Below are 16,545 nucleotides of genomic sequence, written 5' to 3' on the forward strand. Positions count from 1 at the left end.
CAAATAACACCTACATTGTAAGCATGTGCTGAAGAATAAATTAAATGTGATGACTAACACCTGTCAGCAATTTAGAACCCCAGGGGAGCTTAGATTTTTTACAAGTTTGGTGATTGTGTCACCAGGGACCCGAGCACACATGGTTTAGACCCACACACTACACAGCAGAAAGCAATGGTAAACCACAGCTGCATTTTCTTTCCCGGTTCTTTTTTTTTTTCTCTCTTTCTCTCTTTTTCATTTTACTGAACTGAATAAAATAAAATTGAATGCTTTTATACAAGTATCCAAGAAGAAATTGATCACACACCAACACAAGACATGCTGATAACTATCAGTGACTGGCATAGAAAAACAAGAAGTAAAGCAGAATCAAATGATGGAAAATTTGGACGAGGGGTCAGACGAGAAACAAGAGATCAGCTCATGAATTTCTGTGAAACAACTTGTCCATCACAAACACATGCTTCAGACAACCAAACAGATGACTGTATATATACGTAGACATCACCAGATGGTCAATCTAGAAATCAGATAGACTACGTATGTAATTGGAAGCAGGAGACGGAGAAGCTGTATTCTCTCCCAGTTAATTTTTTAGGAAATACACACTGGAGTATTAAGAAGTAAAGAGGCATTGTACCTGTAACTAACTCTCAGGTAGTTCGGACAGACAAAGTAAACCATGGTAAAATATCACTTGGGCAATTGAGGCAAATTTCCTCTACTATTTTTGGCCAAGTTTGTGAGGAATTCATATTATTTCTTCTTTAAATGTTTGATAGAAATCACCAGTAAAGCCATCTGGGCCTGAGCTTTTCTTGGTGGTAATTTTTTATTAGTAATACAATCTCTTTACTCGTTACAAGCCTATTCAGATGAGCTATTTTTTCTTGAGACAGTTTCAGTAGTTTGTGTCTCTCTAGGAATTTTAAAAATTAATTTGTTGGCAGATAGTTGTTCATAATATTCCTTTATAATCCTTTTTATTTCTGTAACGTCACTAATAATGTCCCTTAATATCTTTCCTGATTTTAGTAATTTGAGTCTTCTGTCGTGGTGTTTGTGGGGGATTTTTGGCCAAAGAAAAGTAGGAACTTTCTTAGCTAAAAGTTTGTTGACTTTGTTGGTCTTTTGAAAGAAGCAGCTTTGGCTTTCATTGATTTTTTTCTATTTTTTATTTCATGAATTTCATGACATTTATTTACAAATATCTTTTAGTATTTTTTCCCTTCTGCTTGCTTTGGATTTAGTTTGCTCTTCTTTTACCAGTATCCTATGGTGAAAGGATATTAATTTGAGATCAGTTGTTTTCTTATGGTTGCTATAGGGCTAACCATATACATATGTGTATACATATATGTATGTGTATATATATAACACATATGCATATATATGTTATATATGTACATATATATTCTCAGAACATATCTCAAATTTATTCTAAATTCATCCTAGTGAGATGCAGAACTGTTACTCCTATAACTATATTCCCTTTTTCCCCTTTTGTGCTATTATTCTTACATATATATTACACATTATATCTATATATGTTACAACCCCAACAATATATTATGATAATTATTAGTTTATAGAATTTTAAGTCTTAAAGAACCTGAAGGAGAAAGAATAAATTTATAGGGCTTGTTATAGTAACTTTCTTACTTACAATTTCCGGTTCTCATTATTTAATCCTATGGGTTCAACTTAACATCTGGTGTCATATCTTTATTCCAATAAACTTTGTGCCCATCTACCTCCTTTGTGCTGTTATTTTTAAATATGTTACATTTATATATGTTATAGGCCCTGCAATATAATATATACATATTATTGTATACAATTGCTTTTTAAATCAGTTAAGAAAGAAGAAATATGCATTTATACTGTCTTTTATTATTATATAATTCCCTTACGGATGCTCTTTGTTTTTCTTGGCGGATTTGTATTACCATTTGGAGTCACCAGCTTCCTTCCTGAAAACCTCCTGTTCGTATTTCATGTAAAGTCAATCTGCTAAACATAAAGTTTCTTCAAGTCCTTAGGCTTGAACTTGCCCCACACTCCAATTCAAATAGTTATTTCTTTTGCAGAGCTCTTCAGAGCTCTCCGTGTTTATGGATTGCCTCTCTCTATATACAAAAGTCTCTGAGCCACTGCTCTGTCCCACTGGGCAGGGATGGTAGTCTCTGGTCTTTCCCACTTGCCTCTCCCAGCGTGGAAATTCCACCCTACAAGTGGGTCAGAGTGAGGGTGATCAGGCCAGGTATTCTCAGCCTACCATGTGTGAGCTAGAGCCTTCACTCTGCACACTAAGCAGGAATTCAGTCTCTGCCACTCAGTGTTGGAAGGGATGAGAAACACAGTGGCTTGCCCTTCCCCAGACCTTATTTCTCCCTGGAACAGGAGGGCACAGGGAGCCACACCTTGTTGGCCATACCCACCAGAAGCAGGGCTTTTGTCACATTGAAAAGTTGAGAAATCCTGTCAACTCCATGTACCCTCCTATTTGCACAACTTCTGGAAATTCTTTATATAGTTGTTGAGTCATTGCTTTGTATGCAGTGCTTTCAGTTTCACATTACTCTAAATACTTTTAAGAAGGGAAGCTAAACGAAGTCTGAAAACCCCGTGACATTAGATGGGTGGAATAAAAGTTCTATCATCCGGTGAAAGACAGAGAAGTAACAGAAACCACTCCAACCTAAACTGAGGAGAAAAAACAAGGTAAGAACTCAATATATTTTCTCACTGAGGCAGCTTTTTCTCCAGCTCTAAAGGACCTATAATTTAAGAAATGGAGCCCAGGATAAGGTTGGGGCAGGAGTGGGAAGGGATTTATTTGTAAGGGTCAGTTAGTTTTCTAAATAACAACCAGAATGAAGACAGGTTGTAGCTGAGCACAATGTGAAACAAAATGTCAAATGAAATCCTGCTGTTACCAGGTGGCAGGCAGCACATCCCTAAATTTCCCTACTGTACTTTCTGCATTTAGGCACCAGCAGACATGAGGCTAACCCAAGAGTTAGAAATGCTTTAGGATTGTCTTTCCCTTTGCTGACGTTGTCTGTGTTTGCTGGGAACACGGTGAAATTACGATGTCTTTGGTGGAACTTGCTGGAGACTGATCTGACTGCAGTTAAGAAACCAAAAGGACTACAGATATGTTATTTTTCAGGAGAAGGGAAGAATAGTGAGATGTGGTGTAAACAACCATCCGAGACTGTTAAAGACAAAGAAATGCAAAACTGAAACCCACAGTGAAAGATGGAGATTCATGAAAACACTATACTTTTTAATCACACACATGAACTTTGTTTCAAAGTGGATTTCTTTCTTTAGAAATAGCCCTAGTTCTGGTTGCCAGATGGGATGGGGGTTGGGGGTGGGGGCTGGGTGAAAAACCATGAAGGGATTAAGAAGCACAAATTGGTAGTTACAAAATAGTCATGAAGATGTGAAGTACAGCATAGGGTATATAGTCAAAATATTGTAATAATTATGTAGAGTGCCAGGTGGGTACTAGACTAATCGGGTGGATCACTGCATAAATTATATAAATATCTGACCACTATGCTGTACACCTGAAGCTACTATAATATTGAATGTCAACTGTAATTAAAAATCTAAAAATTAAAAAAAAAAAAAGAAATAGCTCCGGTTTACTAAACTCCATTTTTTAGCCCCATTCTTACCCCTTACAAGTAGAATCTGACCCCACTCCTTTAATAAAGATCTTCCTCTTTAAAGAATCTACCGTTTGCCTTGACCTCTCTGCTCTCAGGCAGGTTTGTTCTTGCCTTCTGGAAACTCTACCCCTCAATTCCTTGGCTTCGCATGAGCTTCATTCATCACCTACTTGTCGGACAGTTTCTTCTCTCCTTTCAGCTCCTCCATTCCCTTTCCTCCCCACCCTTCTCCTGGTTCCTCTTCCCCTCCTCTCCTTTTCTTCCTTCTCATCCTCCTCTACCAAATGGAAAAACAGAACACAACAGAAAACCTAGAAGTGTATGGCTAGACATATATTTTCCTTAAACAACCTCCTCTCTAGCTCTCCTGATTTACCTTTTAATCCATATGTCATCGTCTTTTGTTCCCTTACACATACACATATATATATACACAAACATGATTTTTACCAACATTCATTATTTGTAATTGTGCAGTCATATCCCCACTTAGTTGGAGGCTAATTTATTGTGAAGCTAAAGAAATTTAAGTATCAGGGCCCCTTCCGTAAACAAGCTTGTACCAAGGCTTTGGAAAGGTCCTTAGCCATGTGTTTCACATGGTCAGATATTCTTATAAAATTTGCAAAAGCAAGTTATGTTGTTGGATCTACTTCTGGAATGGCAGTGTAAAGAGTTCTGTGGAGTTCATTCCAGCACAATAAATATAACTAGTGGGAAAACACACACACACACACACACACATTTTAAATCTTTACTTCCCAGCCAGCTTGGAAGTCTTGGGAAATTGTCAAAAGAGTATACATTTTAAATCTCCGGAAATTGTCAAAGGGGCATACATCAAATGATGAAACACTTATTCATAAAAGTCTTTATTCATAGTAAGAATTAATGAATAAAAAAATAAATATTGAATTTCTTACCTATAACCAGGATGTAAAATAGTCTCTGAAACCTATTCTATTTTCCATTTAATATCTAGTGTAAAATTTTTAATGAAAGTCCAAAAAGAGAATTATCCATGATAAATTAAATGAAAGATTTTGTTCATGAAAGGGGTCAAATATTGATAAGTCACTGTCATACAAATTATTTAAAATATTTTTTCCATTACAGTGGATATACCATATTATATGAGTTTAAGTTGTATAACATAGTGATTACACATTTATATAACTTGCAAAGTGATCACCCTGATACAGCTAGTACCCATCTTACACTATATATAATTATTACAATATTATTCACTGTATTCCCTGTGCTGTACTTTATATCCCCATCACTAGTTTGTAATTACCAATTTGTACTTTTTTTTTTCAATTACGGTTGACGTTCCAATATTTTTTTCAATGGGCTACGTTGATTATACTTCTGCAACTTTCTAAAATGATACAGATATTCCCCTCATTTATCACACTGTTGACACAAAACTTTTGGCCATGTTGAAGGATGTTATGACTGCCAACTGAATGCAAAATAGCCTGGTGGAAGTTCTTGATCTACTTAGACTGGAAATTCTAATTAATCTCATCTCCTCCCTTGCAGACAAGGTCACACCATGGACATGGCCTCCAAGATCCACATGCCAGGCCCAATATGCCTCATTGAAAACACTAACGGGCAACTGGTGATTAACCCAGAAGCTCTGAAGATCCTGTCTGCCATTTCAGAACCTCTTGTCGTAGTGGCTATTGTGGGTCTCTACCGCACAGGAAAATCCTACCTGATGAACAAGCTTGCTGGGAAGAAAAAGGGTGAGTAGCACCAGCAAAGCTCTGCCGAGTCCCTTCTGTCCACCCACCCTCCCAGCATTGAGTATGGTTTTGCTGAGAAAAAGTTAGAGATGGAAAGGAATATTGTAAGCTAACTTTCAATACACAGTTATGCTCTCATCTTCACTATGATCTGAAACAGTCAACTCAATCTCTATTCCCACTTTCTGTAAGTTTCCCCTTGTAAAAGCATAAATTGTTCCTTTCCTAGCATTCTATGTTTTCTTTTTTTTCAAAGAAATCACCATATCTCTGCATTGTAAGGCTTCTTTATATATTCTGGATATCAATCCCTTATTAGATTCATGACTACCAATTATTTTCTCCCACTACATGGGTTACGTATTAAACTCTGTTGATAATGTCCTTCCATGCACAAAAGTTTAATTTTAATTAAGTCCAACTTATCTATTTTTCTTTTGTGTCATATCCAAGAAATTATTGTCAAATACAATATCGTGAAGTTTCCCCTATGTTTTCTTCTAGGCGTTTTATAGTTTCTGCTTTTACATGTAGGTCTTTGATCTATTTTGGTTATTTTTTTGTAGAAGGAAAGCTTTTTGTCTTTCACCATTTAGTGTTTTTTTTGGCTGAAGGTTTTTCACGTATGGCCTTTATTGTGTTGAGTTAGTTTCCTTCTATTTCTAGTTTGTTGATTGTTTTTCATGAAAAGGTATTTTCATGTATTGGATATTCTAATTTCTCTGTTTCTCTGATTGTAAGTAAGATGAATACTGGTTGTCGTTTGGGTTTTCTCTCTGAACGTTGATTATGTTAACTTTTATCTCAATTTCCAGACCCATCTGCCATTAAAACTCCACTCCCTTTTACCTCCACTCCCCCTGCAGGCTTCTCTCTGGGCTCCACAGTGCAGTCTCACACCAAGGGAATATGGATGTGGTGTGTGCCCCACCCCAAGAAGTCAAATCACACCCTAGTTCTGCTTGATACTGAGGGCCTGGGGGATGTAGAGAAGGTAAATATTGAGGATTCAATTTTGGGACAAGCCCCTCATCTCTGAATATTCTCTACACTCTTCAATTTTTCTTCAAGTAAAAGCTTACACTTAACCATAATACGTTTTTTCACTTCTGTTTATATGCCATGAGACCAAGTTTAGTAATCAGGGGTTAGGAAAATATTCATAAAGCAGAATCCTAGAAGAACATAATGGTCAGTGAATAGTATTTTACTTATTAACAACAGCTCGTATAACGTAAGTTAACCTAATGAGTTAACCCAGATGCACAAAAGTAGTAAACTAAAATCAATGCCATGAGTCTTCACCCCCAGAGAACTTTAGTTAAGGATTTAGGTTCTGAAGTCCTATACTGTTGTGTTTAAATTTAAACTCTGTCACTGACACAGAGGCCTGAGGGAATTATTTGACCTCTTTTAACCACAGCTTCCTGATCTGTAAAACAGATGTAAACAATCTATATTTGCCTCATAGTATTGTTTTGAATGTTCATAAGTAATGGAAAGCATTAGGGGTATAATAATTGCTCAATAAAATAGCTACAAGTATTGTTACTCTTAAATTTTCTCTGTTTTTACAAAAAGTTAACTCAATTTTTTGTAAAACCATAAAGAAATTTTTAAATTAAAATGATATTTAAGGCCTTAGAACGCCCACCAATCTTGACTACTTGTTTTGCAATTATCTGCTGATGATCATAAGAGGACCCAGTAAGAATTAGTGTAAACCAAAAATACCAATCAGAAAGTTATTCAAAGTCCACGTCCTACTAGCATTCATTCTTGTTTCAAAATGGTTTTCTCTTATAGGTCATTAATCTAAAAACAAAACAAAACAAAACAAAACAAAACAACACTCTATATTGGCAACGTTTTACTACTGATGATTTCGAAAGTGCCACGAGAATGAAACATGATCTTGGCCCACATGTGTTCTCACTTCCAGGGTGACAACCAGAACGACTCCTGGATCTTTGCCCTGGCAATACTCCTGAGCAGCACCTTTGTCTACAACAGCATGGGGACCATCAACCAGCAGGCCATGGACCAACTGCAGTATCCTTTCCATGGTCCTGAACGACATCAAAGTCGGGATGGAGGCTTGTATTCAAACACCAGCTGCCTGAATGTGAATCCCGGTGAATGAAGCACAAAAAGAGAAAACATAAAAAATAACGCACCTACTAAAGAACTGACACTTGGGTTAAGAACAAAGGCAAAGAGAAGTTTTTGAATATGTGGGACTAATATGGGATTCGGGTCACTGTTCTTTTACACCATTTTTCCTTAGTTTGCTACTCAGCTATGTGACAGAGCTGACAGATCGCATCAGGGCAAATTCCTCACCTGATGCAAGTGAGGTGGAGGATTCTGCTGCATTCGTGGGCTTCTTTCCAGACTTTGTGTGGACGCTGAGGGATTTCTCCCTAGACTTGGAAGCAGATGGACAACCCATCACTGCAGACGAGTACCTAGAGAATTCACTCAAACTTAAGCAAGGTAGCAGGGACTTAGAATTGATTACTGAGAATGACAAAACACTAGAAACTATCATTTTTTATTTTTCTATTTAGTTTTATTTATAGTTTTCTGTTTCTTTTCAGCTGGCTAGTACTAAAAATTAATGCTTGCTTAATATCAGAATTAATAGATTCAATTTTAAATTATCTTCTCCCCTGTTCTACGAACAAGTTTCTTTTTTCTTTCACCCTTCTGTGTGCTATGATCAGATTGATTTTATCTCCCTGTTTAGGGCTTCTGATGGCTGTAATTAGCCCAAGAATATGGAGGACAGGCATTTATTTAAAGAAAACAGGTTAAAGCATGAACAGTGCACTAGTCAGTGGTTGGCAAACTATGGCCCGCAGGTAAACGATGGCCAAACCAGCCTGCCAGCTGTCTTGTAGTAAATAAGGTCTTATCGGACGAATGCTACGCGCATTCATTTATATTAGGTAGGTGCAAAAGTCTTTGCGGCTTTTGCAATTATTTTTAGCCTTTTAAACCACAGTTACTTTTACACCAACCTAATAGATTGTCCAAGGCTGCTTTCATGCTACAGTAACAGAACTGAATACTTGGACAAGAAACCACCGGCCTGCAAAGCCCAATATATTTCCTGTTTTGCCTTTTACAGAAAAAGTTTCCAAGCCCACTGTATTAAGCAAATTCCTTTTTTATCTTCCTCCAGGCAGCAGTAAGAAAGATAAAGATTTTAATCTGCCCCGACTCTGTATACGGAAGTTCTTCCCAAAGAAGAAATGCTTTGTCTTTGATCGGCCCACTCACCGGAAGAAGCTAGGCCAGCTTGAGACACTGCATGATGATGAACTGGACTCTGAATTCGTGCAACAAGCTGCCGCCTTCTGTTCCTACATCTTCAACAATTCCAAAACTAAAACTCTTCCAGGAGGCATCCAAGTCAACGGGCCTCGTGAGTCCTCTTCCCTGTCTTTAATTAAGCTCACTGTGAAGATTAAAGAAAGGTTGGAAAACATCCACCTAGTGTCAGCTTTGGAAAATGCAAATCTAGGTGGTACCAACATTTCTAATAGATTTTATTAGTCGGATTTCTTGGGTGACAACAGGTAGGAAAGGCCAAAGAAAAAAGCTCTATTGCTTAAAATTGCCCTACTGAACTTGACCTGCACTGTCCAATAAGGTAGTCATTGGACAAGAGTGGCTATCTAAATTTAAACGTAGAGTGATTAAAATGAAAGAATATTTACAATTCTGATTACACAGCTGTATTTCAAGGGCTCATACCTATATGTGGCTAGTGGCTATCATACTGCATAGCACATATAGAACATTTCCATCATCACAGCAAGTTCTCTCAGACAGTGCTCTGCTAGAATTAAAATAATGGAGGACTCCTTTTTATGTATTCCATAAATACTGATCAAATGCTTGCCGTGAGCTAGAACTGATGATAGAGACATAAATGACGGAGGTACGGTCCCTACGCTAATGGTGCTTGGGTGTAAAATACATGCATTCAGTAAACACAAGCCGATGGTATCCAGAACTGAGGTTCTCACCCTATGATATGTACTCATATTACCCAAGGATCTTGCCAAAGAGGAGGCTCTAATTCATTTCCTCTGGGGCAGAGGCTGTGAGTCTGCATTTCCAGCAAGCTTCCAGGTAACTCTGAGCACACTGATGCTGTGAGGAAAATGAGTGGTAATCGACATCATCAGAATTACATAGAATAGAATGTTGCCTCCACCCACCTATGACAAACATTATCATTTGATCTCTGTTATTTAGGACTGGAGAGCCTGGTGCTGACCTATGTCAATGCCATCAGCTGTGGGGATCTGCCCTGCATGGAGAATGCAGTCCTGGCCTTGGCCCAGATCGAGAACTCGGCCGCAGTGAAAAAGGCCATTGCTCACTATGACCAACAGATGGGCCAGAAGCTGCAGCTGCCCACTGACACCCTCCAGGAGCTTCTGGACCTGCACAGGGCTAGTGAGGATGGGGCCCTTGAAATCTTCTTAAAGAATTCCTTCAAAGACGTAGACCATTTATTTCAAAAAGAATTAGCGGTAATTTTTTTTTTCTCACGTTGATATGGATTTGTTTCTTAGAAAGCAAAGTACTATTAGAAATTTAAACGGGTATTTATTATGAGAGAAGAAATTCTTACTAGAACTTTAAAATGGTGAAAACCACTGTTTGTTACTATCATAATAAGAAGAACCAATTTTATTATGATCAACTCAAAGTTTTGAAACATTTTATCTTTCATGAATAAACTAATAATCATGTCCATACTTTAATTAAATGCATATAAGTAACAATCAGAGGTTCTAATCATATTGCATGCTTGCTGTTATCAGACTGATTTAATATTTTAGCCAAGAGCAAAGAAATATGTAGTCTTAGTTATCTTGAGCAGGCTTATATTGAGCCACATTTATTTCATATGCAAACATTGGTCTAATTTGAAAAACAGAAGTTTATTCTAAAGGTGTGTTTAGAGGTCTAGAGACTTAGGTGCTGACCTATGTCAATGCCATCAGCAGTGGGGATCTGCCCTGCATGGAGAATGCAGTCTTGGCCTTGGCCCAGGTTGAGAACTCGGCCTCAATGCAAAAGGCCATTGCCCACTCTGACCAGCAGATGGGTAGCATAAATGCCAGCGTAAAGCTAGCAATCTCTCCTCTGAAATTCGCCTCCAAGGAGAAACTCAGGATCAGGAGGAAGGATATTGTCCTGCTGATATGCCTGTAAGTTTTTCTAGGTGTCATAGACTTTATTTTTTGAGAAGCATTTCCAAAAATTCTGAGGTCCAGCTAACATCTTCTCTCTATTCTTTTTGCTTCCTATTTTCACATTAAAGGCTGAGCTAGAAAAAAAGCGAGATGACTTTTGTAAACAGAATATGAAAGCATCATCAGATCGTTGCTCAGCTTTACTTGAGGATATCTTCTTTCCTTTAGAGGAAAGTATAAAGCAGGGGATTTATTCTAAACCAGGAGGGTATCGTCTTTTCATCCAGAAGACAAAAGAGCTGAAGAATAAGTACCTCCAGGAACCCAGAAAGGGAGTACAGGTAACCAAGATTCATCTGTTGATTGTGGGAAGCTGTTGACATTCCTCCTTGAAATACTAATGTGACCAAGTGCAATTGTACACAGATATGCACACAGAGGTACAATTACAGGACTGACAGCATTAGCGTTTTTATTTAATAAACATGTACAAGGAGCCTGTTATACCAGATATGTACAGCCTATGTGCTCATCGAAGAGAGTGCAATCAATTAACAGTTGAATTATAAAGGGGATTATCAGATTTAATCACTAGGTTGTTATTGTAATCTACTATTACAGCTGGATCTTTATGTTGCAAAGCACAGAAACATAATGATGGTCGCTTAAACAAAAATGGTAATTCATCATTTTAGGCTTCCAACTTGCTATAAGGATAGTTGGATCCAAGACTTGAGAGAATGCCATCACCTGCCTTTCTGTCTGTTTCTCCCCTCAACCCCACACTTCCCTCCCTCCTCTTCTTCTTCCACCTCTTTGCCTCCTTTTCTCCACGATGGCCTCGTTATCCAGCAAGCTCACCCCATATGGGACCATAACAACAACAAGCTCCAAAATTAGAGCCGCAGTCTAAAAGCACAGGGACTATCCATCTAGATCTATCAATCTCTTACAAAGAATTCTGCTTTGTAAGGTGCATTGCTTGGCCAGTCTGGAGCATATGCCCACCCCATGACAGGAGATTTTGGCCACCAGACACACCAGGGCCAAGAGACAATTCTTACAGGGAAAGACGGTGGGCAAACAGGAATAGCGCTTACAGCCATTTCCTATTACTAATTGCATTTTCTCCGGGTCCTAGGCTGAAGAAATTCTTCAGGCATACTTGAAGTCCAAGGAATCTATAGCTGATGCAATTCTACAGACAGACCAGACTCTCACAGAAAAGGAAAAGGAGATTGAAGGTGAGAAGCAAGTCAAGAGACTAGATAGGCTCAAAAACTCTTAAAAGTTAAAATAAATTGGCTGGATGAATCTGAGATCTTAAACTAGAGCAAGATGAGCAATGATGCCTCTTATGAGCTGAAGTCAGTTCTGAGTAGGGCATATGCAGTCAGCAGCAATAATGGCAGATAAGTATACAAAGAAGAAAGAAGCAATGTGGTCACCACCATAATTTTTTCTTTTTCTTTGCTTTCTGACAGTGCAACGTGTGAAAGCTGAATCTGCAGAGGCTGCAGCAAAACTGTTGGAGGAAATGCAAAAGAAGAATGAGCAGATGATGAAAGAGAAAGAAAAGAGTCATCAGGAACATGTGAAACAATTGACTGAGAAGATGGAGAGGGAGAGGACCCAGTTAATAGAAGAACAACAGAGGATTCTAGATCTTAAACTTCAGGTATTTAATTGCATCACCTTGATGTTTCTCTCTGTTTTCTCCACCTTCCCTGATCTCTTAGGTGGCAATAACACGAAACCCTGAAGGACCTTGCTTACCCACTTACCTTTTCAATCCCTGTCTGCCCATGACTTTCCCCTGCCTATGTCTGGTTATTAAAATATTTTACTTGTATTTCTATCACATCCAGTCTTTTATCAGTATATCTTTCAATCAATAGTAACTATTATCTGCTAGGAGTTATAAAAAATGTCTTATCTGTATCTCTTGCTTAGTATTATACAAAGCAAGAACTGGCCTGTCCCTGTTAGTTAAGAGAACAAAAAGAGTTTCAGAAATGATTAAATAACTTTTAGAGCTTGATAAAATATTTGAGCAGTCTTCACCACTTAGCAGAATCCACAGTGGTTGTTCTTTCTGTCTATGACTTTAGCTCTAAGAGAACCTTTATAAGCAGAAAGACTCCCTAACTCTCAGCCTGCTATTTTAGTCCCAGTTTGTGTTGAGTTGGGAATTATGTGCAGAAATCAAATATAGACAGTCTGGGGCCCTGATTTCTTTACCTATATTCTTCTACACCTGTCAAAAAACTGTGAAGTCTTAAGTCAAATTATCTGATCTAAGATTCAGACACTTTATTCGATTTTGAGAATTCTTTATTCCTGAGTTATGTTTTACACACATGAAAGAGAGAGAGAGAGAGAGAGAGAGAGAGGGAGAGAGAGAGAGAGAGAGAGAGAGAGAGACGAGTGTGTGTGTGTGTGTGTGTGTGTGTGTGTGTAAAAGTCTATGATGCGCAGATAAGATTTGAAAACAAACAAATGATTAAGATTGCCCACAAAGGCTGTGTGGCACTATATCAGGAAGTATAAGCCCAAAATCTTTCTTAGCTAAAGGAGACTCAGGAAAAATAATCACAGAGCTCGGCTTCCCAAGAGAAAGTATATTGAAAATTAGTGATAGATCAAATTTCAAGAAGAAATTAAATACTAAAAAATCTATGTGGAAACTAGATAGAGGTTAAAGATTTACTTACTGCTTGCTGTAATTTATTTACTCTCCATTTGTCCCTTTTTAGCAACAGGCCCAGTTACTAAAGGAAGGATTCAAAAAAGAGAGCGGACAACTTCAAAATGAGATACAGAATCTCAAGAAGATCATGGGAAAACCCAGATGTACTATAAGCTAAAGACTTAAAGAATAGAGCTTTCCTGGTCACTTTTTAATCCAAGCCATAACTCAAACAGAATTTGGAAAATAGCCACTACACTTGATAATAATTAGGTCTTGCATTTTTATAACATCAAAAATTTGCAAATACATGCAGTACTGTAATTGAAATTATGTCCGTCTTCCTAACAATATTGTCAATGGTGTAACAAGAATGCCTTTCACCTCTGTTACCCACACAGGAGGTATCACGAGTTGGTACCACTCAGGAGAAGCTTAGTCTCCCAGTTGACCACCAGCAGACAAATGGATACTGAGCAAAGCCTTAGGTAAAAGACTTGAGACATGGCTGGGCATCAGTCTGGCCCAGTGTACGATAGGTTCCAATGTCAGGGACAACCATCCTACCTTCTTAGTGAAGACATGTACAGTTTTCTATTGCATCAAGACCCCACAGTCTATGATCAATGATGTGATTCCTAGGCCCTGAGAATAGACAATGCTCACTGATGAAGTCCAAGCTAAAGCCAACCACTTTATATAGTGATCTAACCCCACTACAGAATTTCCAAAGGAAGATGGAAGAAATCATTAGCATGAGTAAAAGTTGGCTCATAAATAAATGGGCTAAAGAAGGAAACTTTCCCTTCTTTCTTGATTCACCCAGATTATAAATTTAATAGGACACTTTAGAACTTTAGCTGTCACTGGACTAAACATAGTAACATGATGACAATTTTTATTGTGTATTTGTAGCAACATATAGTTTGCAAAGATAATGTGTTAGAAAATGAAGTTAGCTTAATTGTTAGATTGTTTGTAATCCTAAAGTTTAGGCTATTTTTTCCCCCAATTTTTAACAGTCATACTTGAAAGCCTGCTGATTTTCCCAAAGAGAACATGGATTGTTTTTAACATTTTTTAACCAATAAAATAATGCCCTTGGTATTACTTAGTTTGTGTAGTTTATCCCAACTCTCAAAACTCCTAGGCAACTAGATGATGTTTCTTAAAGTGATTAAGAATTATTTTCAAACTCGAAATAAAATATGCTTCACTAGGTTTTTCATTTCTGATATGTTTGTTTGTTTGTTTTTCAGTTTCTCTCCAAAATATAAGGTTTTAGTCTTCATAGCAATGCTTAGCTAACTTCTATTAAAAAGAAAAATACCCCAGATAGTAATTATTCATGGCTTTGTTGGCCACACAGTCTCTCTCTCTCAGCTATTCAGTTCTGCCATGTAGTGCAAAAGCAGTCATAGACAATACGTAAATAAATGGCCATGGCTGTGTTCCAACAAAACTTTATTTTCAAAGATAGGTGGTACCCACAAGCCACAGTTTGCTGATTCTTGTTACAAAAACAGTGGTCTAAGTTCTGTGTATCTGCCTTAGGTTCCTTAAGTAATATATAGATTAGACTGTATATGTCAGGATATTGAAATTATTTTGCAGTGTTTCAAAATATTACATGATGAGAGAAAGGAGGGAAGTGGCTGGCACTAAATCTGTTTTAATAAACCTGCTTTTTCTAATTGTGTTCCATTAATCCCATTGAGCCCCCTTCCTGCTGTCACATGGTGAATGCCTCCTTCCACAGTCGAGCACATGCTGCTAAGCAGTATTTCTTCACGTGAACTGAAACTTCACAGGGGACGAAGGCAGACACACAGCGTATTAGATGGAGTATTTATGTAGATAGGCTTTGAATTCTTTCCAATCACAACAAAGGAGTTAAAAATACATTTTTTTGTTTTTGTTTTTTTGTTTGTTTTACTTTACTAACAATTGGCACCCCAATAAACTTTAATTAAAAAAAATACATTTTCATTAGTTGAAGAAACTTCATGGTAGAAAAGAATAACCTTCAAAATCAAATACTGATTTCTTCATTAACCATTTAAAACTAAGAACATTGACTCGACAACATGGAAGGTATTATGCTAAGTGAAATAGGTCAGATAGAGAAAGAAAAATAGCATATGAAAAAAATAAACAAATAAATGAAACAAAACAGACTCATGGATACAGGGCACAAATTTATGGTTGCCAGATGGGAGGTGGGTTGGGGGGCTGAGTGAAAAGTCAAAGGGATTAAGAAGTACAAATTAGTAGCTACAAAGCAGTCATGGGGATTTAAAGTACAGCATAGAGAATATAGTCAATAATGTTACAACAACTATGTATAGTGCCAGGTGGGTACTAGACTAGTCAGGGGAATCACTTTGTAAAACATGTAAATGTCTAACAACTCTGCTGTACACCTAAAACTAATATAAAATAATATTGTAATTGAAAAAAATTTTAAGGGGGGGAATATTAAAGGAAGGGGAATAAGAGGTTCAAATTTCCAGTTATAAGACAAATAAATCATTGGGATGTAATGTATGGCATAGGGAATATAGTCAATATTGTAATAACATATGGTGTCAGATGGTCACTAGACTTATCATGGTGATCACTTTAGGTATATAAATGTTGAGTAACTATGGGGTACACCTGAAACTAATATAATGCTGCATGCTATCTATATTCTAATAAAAATCTTTTCAAAAGAAAAAAATAAAAAGTCATCAAGGACAAAATAAATTTCACTAAATCTCTGTAGTGTACAACCTGTCGTAAGTAGGAATATCATATTTTAAAATGTATTTGCAGGGTGTGTTTATTTGAAAACAATAAGAAATTTGAAACTAAGCAAAATTAAGACAGAAAATCAATAAGGAAAGAGTGCACTTATGAATTACACTATAGAGCAAAATGAACTAACAGGTATATGTAGAATATTCCATCTAACAGAAGCAGAAACACATTCTTTTCATATAAACATGGAACATTCTCCAGAATAGATCACAGGTTAGGTAAGCCACATAAGAAGTCTTAATAAATTTAAGGATTGAAATCATAGCAAGTGTCTTTTTCTGACCACAGTAGTACATTTGATGGTATATGCATTGGTTTATTTCTGCCGACTTGATTCTGTTCCGTTAGTCTATATGTCAATCTTTAGTACCATACTGTTTTAATTACTGTAG

At 37.2% G+C, this 16,545-nt stretch overlaps 2 protein-coding genes across 3 annotated transcripts in view; one reads left to right on the plus strand and one right to left on the minus strand.

Moving 5' to 3' along the window:
* Window positions 1-16,545, minus strand: part of LOC308500549 (uncharacterized protein) — a 158,734-nt gene that overhangs the window by 130,869 nt on the left and 11,320 nt on the right. The gene's annotated exons all lie outside the window — the stretch shown is intronic.
* Window positions 2,417-15,495, plus strand: LOC308500547 (guanylate-binding protein 1-like). Of its 2 annotated transcripts, XM_081055606.1 has the most exons (11): window positions 2,417-2,727; window positions 5,235-5,443; window positions 6,310-6,437; window positions 7,386-7,495; window positions 7,743-7,939; window positions 8,631-8,873; window positions 9,713-9,993; window positions 10,791-11,003; window positions 11,804-11,906; window positions 12,147-12,340; window positions 13,419-15,495. In XM_081055606.1, the coding sequence occupies exons 2-11, from the start codon at window positions 5,248-5,250 to the stop codon at window positions 13,527-13,529; spliced, it is 1,776 nt and encodes a 591-aa protein (XP_080911732.1). In that variant the 5' UTR covers window positions 2,417-2,727; window positions 5,235-5,247; the 3' UTR covers window positions 13,530-15,495. The 2 variants fall into 2 exon arrangements, with proteins under 2 accessions (XP_080911732.1, XP_080911733.1); XM_081055607.1 differs by lacking the exon at window positions 10,791-11,003 and having other exon boundaries at window positions 2,564-2,727; window positions 13,419-15,322.

Source organism: Rhinolophus hipposideros, assembly GCF_964194185.1.
Source record: "Rhinolophus hipposideros genome assembly, chromosome: 8".
In the NCBI taxonomy this organism is placed as follows: Eukaryota; Metazoa; Chordata; class Mammalia; order Chiroptera; family Rhinolophidae; genus Rhinolophus; species Rhinolophus hipposideros.

Excerpts from the sequence above, each read along its gene's own strand:
- LOC308500547 (XM_081055606.1), top strand. The coding sequence starts at position 5,248 with ATGGACATGGCCTCCAAGATCCACATGCCAGGCCCAATATGCCTCATT. Across the intron at positions 5,444-6,309 it reads GCTTGCTGGGAAGAAAAAGG|GCTTCTCTCTGGGCTCCACA; the intron begins GTGAGTAGCACC and ends CTCCCCCTGCAG. Across the intron at positions 11,907-12,146 it reads AAAGGAAAAGGAGATTGAAG|TGCAACGTGTGAAAGCTGAA; the intron begins GTGAGAAGCAAG and ends GCTTTCTGACAG.